The following is a 12,286-nucleotide window of genomic DNA, read 5'->3' as shown; positions in this document are numbered from 1 at the left end:
TTTTTTTTAAGTTAAATTATCTAGGTTTCATAAAAACCTAAGAAGCTCAATTACCAACGAAGATTCGGGATTATAGTCAGATGTGACGTTAAAAAAATAAAGACGGAAGCTGGAAAGTAAAACAAATTTTGATAATAGACTTATAAAAAGATTTTCTATTGAATTCATCGTAAAATTTGAATATGTCGCAATAATCATAATAATATTTTCCAACTAATGTCTAAGAAATTGCTTCCATAATATGTTCAAGAAATTGCTTCCATAAATTAAGTAAGTAGCATACAAAAAGTTTCCGTGTCGATACGTTCTTAACGAAAGAAAAGTGTGGCTATTGTCTAATACTTCGTTGTTTGTAAACAACAGAAAAAGAAAATGATAGACCAAAATGTCATGAAAAGGAAGTAATGTATTTATCAAATGTGTATTTATCATGTATGCAGTTTTCTGCATCTATATCTACATATGTGCTCTGAAAACTATCGTGGAGTGCATGGCAGAGGGTTTCTTCCACTCACGTAAGGAGCGCGGGAGGAATTATTATTTGGCTACCCTTTGTGCGTGCAGTGATTGCCCTAATCTTGTACTCACGATCCCTATATGAGCGATACGTAGGGAGTTGTAGTATAATCCTAGCCTAATCATTTAAAGCGTATTCTTGAAACTTTGTTAATAGACTTTCTCGGGATGATTTACGTCTCTCTTTAAGAGTTTTCCAGTTCAGTTCCTCCAGTATCTCTGTGACACTCTCCCAAGGATTAAAAAAATCTGTGACCGTTCGTGCCCCCCTTCTCTTTATACATTTAATATAGCCCGTTAGTCCCATCTGGTACGGGTCGCACTCACTTGAGCAATATTCTAGAACTGGTCCCATGATTGATTTGTAAGCAATCTCCTTTGTTCACTGATTGCAAACCGAAGTCTACCAGCTGCTTTAGCCACAATGGAACCTATATGATCATTCCACTTCACATCCCTAAAAAGTGTTACAGCTAGATATTTGTATGAATTGGCCGATTCCAACAGTGACTCATTAATATGACAGTCATAGTCATAGGATACTACGTTTTTTCGTATTGTGAAGTGCAAAGTTTTACATTCCTGAACATTTAGAGCAAGTTGCCAATCTCTGCACCACGTTGAAATCTTATTAAGATCTGACTGAACATTTCTGCTGCCTCTTTTAGATAGAACTTCATTATAGATAACAGCATCATCTGCAAAAAGCCTGATTTTTTATCAGTATTGTCTGCAATATGATTAATACACAATACGAACAGTAAGGGTCCCAACACACTTCTCTAGGGCACACCCGAAGTTACTTCTACATCCGATGATGACTCTCCATCCATGATAACACGCTATGTCGTCCCTACCCAAAAAGTCTTCAATCCAGTCACAAATTTCAACTGTTGCCCCATATGATCGTATTTTTGACCGTAAGCGTAGGTGGCGGTTATGAGTCAAATACTTTTCGGAAATCAAGAAATACTGCATCTACCTGGTTGCCTTGACTCAAACCTTTCAGTATGTCGTGAGCGAAAAGTACGAGTTGGGTTTCAGATGATCGATATTTCAATGTCCATGCTGGTTGGCATTGAGGAGGTCATTCTGTTCAAGACACCTGACTATGCTTGAGCTCAGAATATGTTCTAAGATTCTACAACAAACCGATGTCAAGCATATTGGACGGAAGTTTTGTGGATCACTTCAAATTCCTTTCTCGTAGACGGGTGTGAGCTGTGCCTTTTTCCAAGCACGTCATCCATTATCACACTTTGCCGATTTCCTTTCCGCTACGAGTATATTACCTGAGAAAAAGTACGCGGATATCTATTGGCGGAGATTAATGTGAGGTGCGTCCTCCGTCTGACAGTCTGTGGAGAACTGGCAGCCCATTCTTCTTCAAGGGTAGAAACCAGAGTAGGTAGTGATGTTGGACGCTGGGGTCTTTAGCGAAATCGACGTTCCAATTCACCCCAGATGTGTTCTGTTGGATTCAGGTCGAGACTGGGCATGTTGGTCCATTTCAGGAACACTGCTTTATGACATAGATGTTTGTCAATCTGATACAATCAGTCATCGTACCCGAACAGCTCCTCTGCTATAGACAGTACAAAATGCTGTAAAATGTGTTCATATCCTTCGGTATACTGAGTTTTCTCAAGCGAAATGTGGGGACCACGCCATAGCCACGGAACACACCCTCATATCGTAACACTACCAACTCTGTACTTCGCTGTTGGCACTTACACATGGCAGGTAACGTGCTCCAGCCACTCACCAAACCCAAACTCTTCCTTCAGATTGCCACAGGTTAGAGCGTGATTCATCAATCCAGCCATAACATGTAAGCTTTCACGGCCGGCGTCTTCATTAATTAAAACATCCGGGCTGAATTGCCGTGGTCCATATATAAAACTTCTTCTCCTTCCTGACGTTTCGTTGGCTACTGCAGGCAACATCTTCCGAGGTGAATCGGCGACTGGCTGCTAGGCGCTGGAGGTCCCGCTTATATAGAGCGCTTAGATGGCGCCACCACTCGTCACGTGCTTTCGACTCTAAAACTATCTCTGGCTAGTGCCATCTCTCTCGATTACAGATAATCGATTGTCACTTCGTTGGTGCAAAGTCGACCGCCATATCTTGTCTAGTTTTAATCCTTCGTCTTTTTTATTAAAATTATTTTCGTGCTTGTAGATCTCTATAGCTTCTCTATACATGCGGGCATAATAATTTGAGGTCCTAGCTATCACGTTTGTCTCACTAAATTTTATTTCGTGATCATCGTCTTTGAAAGAGAGTAATGAACAACTAAATTTTTTGATTGTATTGGTTATTAAACGGGCAGATGGGACTTCAGGGCACAAGGTATATGGGAAAGACACACACACCGATCGTTACCTACATAAGGATTCGAATCATCATCCTAGGCAGAAGAGAGGAGTCATAAAAACTTTAGTGGACAGGGCTAATAACATCTGTGAGCCAATTTATTTGCAAGATGAATTAAGCCATTTGCGAACGACTGTCAAGAGAAATGGGTACACTGACAACGAGATAGATCGAGCACTCCACCCTAGAAGAAAAGTGTCCGAAAATACACGACAACAACAACCGTCGCCTGGAAAAGTTTTTCTTCCATTTATTCATAACATCACCGACCGTATTGGGAAAGTTGTGGCCAAGTTTCAAGTGGAGACAATCTTTCGACCTACCAACAAAATTAGTGAACGTTTAAGATCGGTGAAAGACGCTCGACACCCCTTAGCTACCCCAGGTGTGTATAAAATTCCGTGTAGCTGTGGCAGGGTATATATTGAAACAACTAAAAGGAGGGTTAATACCCTCCTAACGGAACACAAAAGGAACTGTAGATTGGGACAAATTGACACATCAGCTGTGACGGATCACGTTTTCAAAGACGGTGATCACGAAATAAAATTTAGTGAGACAAACGTGATAGCTAGGACCTCACATTATTATACCCGCTTGTATAGAGAAGCTATAGAGATCTACAAGCACGAAAATAATTTTAATAAAAAAGAAGAAGGATTAAAACTAGCCAAGATATGGCGTTCGAATTTGCACCAACGAAGTTACAATCGATAACCTGTAATCGAGAGAGATGACACTAGCCAGAGATAGTTTTAGAGTCGAAAGCACGTGACGAGTGGTGGCGCCATATAAGAGCTCTATATAAGCGGGACCTCTAGCGCCTAGCAGCCGCCAACCCGTTATACTGTACATTGAAGAAACACTGCAGCACATGGAACAACGCAGGAGACTACAGGCGCGAGAATTGGACGCTGCTCAAGGAAACGCTTGACAGTCCCATCCCACCCACCCACGCTATTAACGAGACAGCTCAGATTGATGAGGCGGTTGAAACCCTCACCAGCGCCGTCCAAGACGCAATAACCGACACCATACCGATGCTGCCCTGCCCCAGGAGATCCTGGGCCTTATCTCAATGAGTAACCGCATCAGGAGACATTGGCAGCGTACCAGGCGCCAGCACTTCAAACAGCACATGAACAGGCTTCAGAGTATAATCCGGGACAAAATACAAACATTTAAGACACAACAGCGGGACCAGAAACTCGAAGGGCTGGACACCACGCGACCTGGCGTGTGGCAGTTGGCCCGACACTTCACCAGGGAGAAACTGTACACCCCCACGCTACAAGGGCCCGACGGACCAGCATATTCTGCGGAAGAAAAAGCGGAACTGATGGCCCTCATACTCGCAGCGTATTTCACACCGAATCTGGATCCCTCAGACCCAGCGTTCACACTTGCTACCGACCAGGAGGTCACACGCATCCTGGCCCAACCAGCGCGCATCATCATCCGACAAGCTAGTACAGCTGAAGTCAAATGGGCCATCATGCATACCACCGCTAGGAAGGCTCCTGGTCACGATGGCATTCAAAACCGTGTCCTCCAGGAGTTCACGGACAAAGCTGTAGACTACCTAAACACATCACGAATGCCGTACTCAAACACCAACACTTCCCCGCCTTTTGGAAGACGGCCAAGGTCCTGATGTTCAGGAAGCTGGGGAAAGACCACTCCCTCCCACAACATTACCGACCCATCAGTCTGCTGAGCGCGCTCAGCAAGATCGTTGAGCAGGTAATACTAAAACGACTCACCAGGCACTGCATCACAAACGACACCCTGAGACCGGAGCAATTTGGTTTCAGGAATCACCACTCAACAACACAACAACTCCTCCGCGTCGTTGAATACATAACACTTGGATACAACACAAACAAAGCAATTGGGGCGGTGTTCCTGGACATCGAAAAGGCTTTCGATCGTCTATGGCACAACGGCTTAATACGCAAACTCAGCGACGCAGGGTTCCCCGACGGGCTCGTACGTCTCATACACTCATATCTCACGGACAGGAGTTTCAACACCCACGTGCAGGGCAAACAATCGACGCGTCATGGTGTCCAGGCAGGAGTACCCCAAGGAAGCATCCTAGGGCACTTACTGTTTAACCTCTACATTAACGACCTCCCAGCTACACACAACACGACGGTGGCAATCTACGCGGATGACACCGCCATCCTTACGCAAGATTGGAAGCCGTCTAACGTTAACTCACGACTACAGACTGCACTCAGAACGGCAGAGCCTTGGCTGGTGAAATGGCGTGTTAGAGTAAACGTCGACAAGTGCGAAGCCGTTCTGTTCACTAGAAGACCGAAGCTACTGCGCAAACATCAGCACTGCAACCCAATAACACTACATGTACGCCCAATACGTTTCCGCGAGAACGTCAAATACCTCGGTGTCTGGCTGGACCGGAAACTACTGTGGGGGACACCACATTCAACACGTTGTAACGGCTCCATGTAAGCCGCTACATGGCTCGACCCCACAACTAAAGACACCTGAGTGCCCTTCCGACACTCAGGGAAGAGCCTGATGATAATTAGTAAGATAGGGTTATTTAAATATAGACGATCATTTTAATATTAGGTATGGGAATTGTCTGCAAGGTGTGAATGCGAACGTATGATGAGGTATGCGTGAGATGTCGGCTGTGGGTGTGCTATAGGCATAGTGGAAGTGTAGCCAACCTCGAATCTGGTAGAGCGCGACTGCACTGGACCAGAGAGGCATAAGCTCCACGCGCGTCATTAGCGCTCGTTAGGTTGGTAAATAACCGTGTGCGGTATCTCTGAGTCCTTGCGGCCACGATGTGTGGACCCGGACGAGGGAGACCGTATCGGGGTGGTTGCTGGGAAGACCTGGGTGAGTAAGCACGCTCTGCTCTATCGCTCCGATAGTAAGCGAAGATTTAGAATTCCATGTTCACTTTGAACTTGGAAGCAGCTTCCCTGCTGAGGAAAGCAACTATGGTATTTCCTAGAATCATCTCGGTTAGGAGAGATAGGGAGATGATTTCTTTTGCCAAGTAATTTCATGGGAATTGTGTCCACTGCACTTGGGAGTGAACAGGCGTTCATTGCCGAGTAATACTCAGAATTGCTCAATTTGCATTTCAGTGTGAGTGTGAAGTATATATGCGAAGTGTATTTTATTTAAATGTGTTTATTGACTCCTGATTGTGGAGAGATTGGTGACACGTGGTCCGCAGACCCCGTGCATTTCTTGGTGAGAAGCTTCAGCTCGACGTAATCACATTTCGTGATCGAGCTGGATCTTCTACGTAAATTCACGCGTGTGATTTAATTGTTCCTTCATAATATCCAGTAAAGCTCGCGGAGTTAGTTAAACGTGAAGACGGGACTTGCCCGAATTAAAGTTACAGTTGGAACCATGTGCTCTCTCCCAATCTTGTCCCACTTGGTGTATGGGAACGTTCCTCTTTTATCTGTTAGATAAAATGAATAGAGTGAATGTTAGTGTGTGTGTGGCTAAATGATGATAGAAATGTGCAGGCGGTAGTCATTGTCGATTCACAGCACATGTTAGCCGGATGTTTAACTAGGTTTACTTAGGTATGATACTATTTGTATCACGCCAGCATTCCGTGATAAGTGAGAGGGAATATTTGAGATGGTAATGTTAATTGAATAAATGTGATTGTGTTATTATATAAATATGTTACAGTGACTTCTCCCAGCCACACCATATTCCCTTATCATTTCACAGAATATTTGGTATGCGTATTTCAGTTAATCACCTGTCTATGTCCCACTCATGGGCATATTTCATTTAATAAACTCTGTAAGGTGGTATTATAACTTCATTATAATAATATTCTAATTCTAACTTGATCAAAACCACCGAATAAAACTTTAGTTTGAGTATTGATGCTTGTTGCTGCAAATGGCCGCCGGCGTCTTCTATAGTACAGGTGCCATTTATAAAATTGAGGAGGCCTACCGAGGGTGCGGAAAGCAAGTATCATGCAACGTGACCAACAAAGCAAACGCGAGGCTCAAACAACTCTACCCTATGCTTAACAGGCATAGCACACTGAATGGGAGGGTGTCTAGGTCCATGTACATGACACTTATTCGACCCCTGATGACGTACGCAGCCCCTGTCTGGGGATACGCTGCGCCCACTCGCCTGCGCCGTCTGCCGCTCATACAGAACAAAGTACTCAAAATTACAAGCAAGGCTCCGCGCTACACACGCATCGCGGACCTTCACCGGGAATATCTGCTAGATACCATCTTCCAGGTATTCCAAAAACTCTCCACACGACTGTACAATAACACGAGACACTCGCGCAACCCGTTTATCCTTTCTCTGGGTAACTACGACCACAACAATAGATGGAAGCATAACAGACCAAAGACAGTACTGGCGAGCCCCTGCAACACAGCTACTACTGGTAACCCCAGATGCTCGACCCGCCGAAAAACAGGCAACCGCAGGGAAACCGTACTGCTCACAGCACGCAAACCAACCACACACACCCCCTACATTGTCTGTGAGCCGATCTATGACCGATCGCCCACCAATGTACAACGACCTTGAACTGTTGCAGGGACGCAGCAACTGCAGCGAGCCCCGCAACGTGCTCCAGCAACGACAAAGGTAACGATGCACGATACCTCGCACTAACATAACCACACCTTGCATGCACTGTCGCAGCTAGCAAGCCGCTACTGCCCTTACTACCCGTCCTACGGTCGCGGAGGTTTTTTCCCCTTGGCGCTTCCCTTGGCACTTTTTTTTCCTCTGGCCTTACAACCGCTACCCTTCGATCGCTTTCGTCCACTTTCTATCTCCTGATGGACCATGTTAATGAGTAATCTTACCCAGACGTATGGATAACATCACAGCCCGCATTCTGTGACTCCTGATTCAATAACCAACATGTTATACGGAGGTGACAGTAGAACTTTTGGTTTAGTCACCACATTGGTGTGGGAGTGGAGGGGCCCCATCCTTTGTGTCTAGCAGCCAGTCGCCGACTCACCTCGGAAGATGTTGCCCGCACTAGGCAACGAAACGTCAGGAAGGAGAAGAAGTTTTATATATGGACCACGGCAATTCAGCCCGGAAGTTTTAATTAATGTCATCAATCCAAGTTTCTTGTTTGTAATCATAGACTGTACAGTGGAGTTGCTCTTTGCACCTTCTGAATCGTCGCTTAGCACTTACAGGGTGTTTCAAAAATGACCGGTATATTTTAAACGGCAATAAAAACTAAACGAGCAGCGATAGAAATACACCGTTTGTTGCAATATGCTTGGGACAACAGTACATTTTCAGGCGGACAAACTTTCGAAATTACAGTAGTTACAATATTCAACAACAGATGGCGCTGCAAGTGATGTGAAAGATATAGAAGACAACGCAGTCTGTGGGTGCGCCATTCTGTACGTCGTCTTTCTGCTGTAAGCGTGTGCTGTTCACAACGTGCAAGTGTGCTGTAGACAACATGGTTTATTCCTTAGAACAGAGGATTTTTCTGGTGTTGGAATTCCACTGCCTAGATCACAGTGTTGTTGCAACAAGACGAAGTTTTCAACGGAGGTTTAATGTAACCAAAGGACCGGAAAGCGATACAATAAAGGATCTGTTTGAAAAATTTCAACGGACTGGGAACGTGATGGATGAACGTGCTGGAAAGGTAGGGCGACTGCGTACGGCAACCACAGAGGGCAACGCGCAGCTAGTGCAGCAGGTGATCCAACAGCGGCCTCGGGTTTCCGTTCGCCGTGTTGCAGCTGCGGTCCAAATGACGCCAACGTCCACGTATCGTCTCATGCGCCAGAGTTTACACCTCTATCCATACAAAATTCAAACGCGGCAACCCCTCAGCGCCGCTACCATTGCTGCACGAGAGACATTCGCTAACGATATAGTGCACAGGATTGATGACGGCGATATGCATGTGGGCAGCATTTGGTTTACTGACGAAGCTTATTTTTACCTGGATGGCTTCGTCAATAAACAGAACTGGCGCATATGGGGAACTGAAAAGCCCCATGTTGCAGTCCCATCGTCCCTACATCCTCAAAAAGTACTGGTCTGGGCCGCCATTTCTTCCAAAGGAATCATTGGCCCATTTTTCAGATCAGAAACGATTACTGCATCACGCTATCTGGACATTCTTCGTGAATTTGTGGCGGTACAAACTGCCTTAGACGACACTGCGAACACCTCGTGGTTTATGCAAGATGGTGCCCGGCCACATCGCACGGCCGACGTCTTTAATTTCCTGAATGAATATTTCGATGATCGTGTGATTGCTTTGGGCTATCCGAAACATACAGGAGGCGGCGTGGATTGGCCTCCCTATTCGCCAGACATGAACCCCTGTGACTTCTTTCTGTGGGGACACTTGAAAGACCAGGTGTACCGCCAGAATCCAGAAACAATTGAACAGCTGAAGCAGTACATCTCATCTGCATGTGAAGCCATTCCGCCAGACACGTTGTCAAAGGTTTCGGGTAATTTCATTCAGAGACTACGCCATATTATTGCTACGCATGGTGGATATGTGGAAAATATCGTACTATAGAGTTTCCCAGACCGCAGCGCCATCTGTTGTTGAAAATTGTAACTACTGTATTTTCGAAAGTTTGTCTGCCTGAAAATGTACTGTTGTCCCAAGCATATTGCAACAAACGGTGTATTTCTATCGCTGCTCGTTTAGTTTTTATTGCCGTTTCAAATATACCGGTCATTTTTGAAACACCCTGTACTTCAGAAACGTGTAGATTACGAGGAGCTGCTCCGCCAATGCACCCCATTCACTTTAACTCCCTAGCTGGATTTCTGGAAGCACTTTGAAATTCATCTGCGATATCTTCCACTAATTTCATGCGAATTCTTATTACCACCCTCCACAATGCTCGACCGGCCCTGTCCACCAGTACATAAGATCTGCCTGGTCTTGGCTTAGCAGTGGTTGTTCCTTCGCATTTCCACTTCACGATCACATCACCTAAAGTCGACTTGGGCAGCTTTAGAAGGACTGAAGTGTCCCTGTTGGCTTTATTACTCAGGTGACATCCAAAGACTAGTCCAACTCCTAAGTATCTAAACTCTCCTCACTGCCCTACTCTGCTGTTACTGTTTCACTACTGACAATACAATATTCCCCGCCTTCTTTCATACTGAGAGTCCATCTCTCGTGACATCCCGCGGTGAATTCCACATTACACATAGGTGTCTGGATAGTACACTATGTGATCAAAAGTATCCGGACACCTGGCTGAAAATAATTGACGAGTTCGTGGCGACCTCCATCAGCAATGCTGGAATTCAATAAGGTGTTTGCCCACCCTTAGCCTTGATGACAGCTTCCTCTCTCGCAGGCATACGCTCAATCAGGTGCTGGAAGGTTTCTTGGGGAATGGCAGGTTATTCTGCACGGAGTGCTGCACTGAGGAGAGGTATCTCTGTCAGTCGGTGAGGCCTGGCACGAAGTCGGAGTTCCAAAACACCCGAAAGCTGTTCTATAGGATTCAGGTCAGGACTCTGTGCAGGCCAGCCCATTACAGGGATGTTATTGCCGTGTAACCACTCCGCCACAGACCGTGAGTTATGAACAGGTGCTCGATCGCGTTGAAAGATGCAGTCACCATCCCCGAATTGCTCTTCAACAGTGGGAAGCAAGAAGGTGCTTAAAACATTCAACGTAGGCCTGTACTATGATAGTGCCAAGCAAAATAACATAGGGTGCAAGCCCCCTCCACGAAAAACATGAGCACGCCATAACGCCACCGCTTCCGAATTTTGCTGTTTGCACTACACACGCTGGACGAGGACGTTCAACGGGCATTCGCCATACCCAAACCCGGCCATCGGGTCATCACATTGTGTAGCGTGATTCTACACTACGTTTTTCCACTGTCCAATGTTTACGTTCCTTGCACCAACCGAGGCGTCGTTTGGTATTTACCGGCGTGATGTGTGGTCTATGGGGAATCCGCTCGACCGTCAAATCCAAGTTTTCTCACCTCTGGCCTAACTTTCATAGTACCTGCAGTGGATCTTGATGCGGTTTGGAATTCCTGTCTCATGGTCTGGATAAATGTCTGCCTACTACACGTTAAGACCCTCTTCAACTGTCGGCCGTCTCTGTCAGTCAACAGACGAGGTCGGCCTGTACGCTTTTGTGCTGTATGTGTCCCTTCAGGTTTCCACTTTCCTATCAAATCAGAAACACTTGACTTAGGGATGTTCAGGAGTGTGGACACAAGTGACACCCAATCGCTTGACCGCGTTCGAAGTCTGTGAGTTCCGTGGAGCGCCCCATTCTGCTCACGATGTCTAATGACCACTGAGGTGGCTGATATGGAGTACCTGGCAGTAGGTGGCAGCACAATGCACCTAACATGAAAAACGTAACTTTTTGGGACTATCCGGATACTTTCGATTATATAGTGTGTGTGCTCGCTCGTGAGTTCTGGTACTTGAGCTAGGTGTTTCTCCCTGCCCCACTACGAAGCAACTGTCGTCACGAATACAGAGCGACCTCCATGCTTGTGCTGACAACCTCTTTATGTACCAGTGAGGAGTTGGAAGCGTGTAGGATGGCGGCTCACCTCTGTGTCATTATCGGGCGGCAGGTCTGTCGTGAAGTTGTCGGCGGCGGCTGCGGTGGGTGTGGCTCGGCAGTAGCGGCTGACGTAGCTCGTGTTGGCCACCAGCTCCGCGAACTCCTCGGGGGAGAGCGGCGGCCGAGGCGCCAGCAGCTGCGAGGTGGCGCTGTGCTCCAGCACGCCCGCCAGCACCACCGCCCACGCCACCAGCCACTCCATCAGGTGGCGCGCCGCGATCCGGCCTGCCGGCAAACGCACACGCATATGCTGTCGAGTGTGGTAGGTCCGCTGTTGTTTTCTATCTACATAAATGACCTTTTGGATAGGGTGGATAGCAATGTGCGGCTGTTTGCTGAGGATGCTGTGGTGTACGGGAAGGTGTCGTCGTTGAGTGACTGTAGGAGGATACAAGATGACTTGGACAGGATTTGTGATTGGTGTAAAGAATGGCAGCTAACTATAAATATAAATAAATGTAAATTAATGCAGTTGAATAGGAAAAAGAATCCCGTAATGTTTGAATACTCCATTAGTAGTGTAGCGCTTGACACAGTCACGTCGATTAAATATTTGGGCGTAACATTGCAGAGCGATATGAAGAGGGACAAGCATGTAATGGCAGTTGTGGGAAAGGCGGATAGTCGTCTTCGGTTCATTGGTAGAATTTTGGGAAGATTGGTTCATCTGTAAGGGAGACCGCTTACAAAACACTAATACGGCCTATTCATCAGTACTGCTCGAGCGTTTCGGATCCCTATCAGGTCGGATTGGGGGAGGACATAGAAGCAATT

At 46.3% G+C, this 12,286-nt stretch overlaps 1 protein-coding gene across 1 annotated transcript in view; it reads right to left on the bottom strand.

Annotated features, from left to right (window-relative positions):
• Positions 1-12,286, bottom strand: part of LOC126455485 (uncharacterized) — a 349,352-nt gene that overhangs the window by 33,434 nt on the left and 303,632 nt on the right. The window contains exon 2 of the mRNA XM_050091237.1: positions 11,499-11,737. Within this exon, the coding sequence (XP_049947194.1) occupies positions 11,499-11,737 (239 nt within the window). The remainder of the gene's footprint in view (positions 1-11,498; positions 11,738-12,286) is intronic.

This window comes from Schistocerca serialis, chromosome 2 (assembly GCF_023864345.2).
Source record: "Schistocerca serialis cubense isolate TAMUIC-IGC-003099 chromosome 2, iqSchSeri2.2, whole genome shotgun sequence".
Classification (NCBI taxonomy): domain Eukaryota; kingdom Metazoa; phylum Arthropoda; class Insecta; order Orthoptera; family Acrididae; genus Schistocerca; species Schistocerca serialis.
The sequence above is the reverse complement of the archived record's forward strand: the minus strand, read 5'-3'. Positions and strand labels throughout refer to the sequence as shown.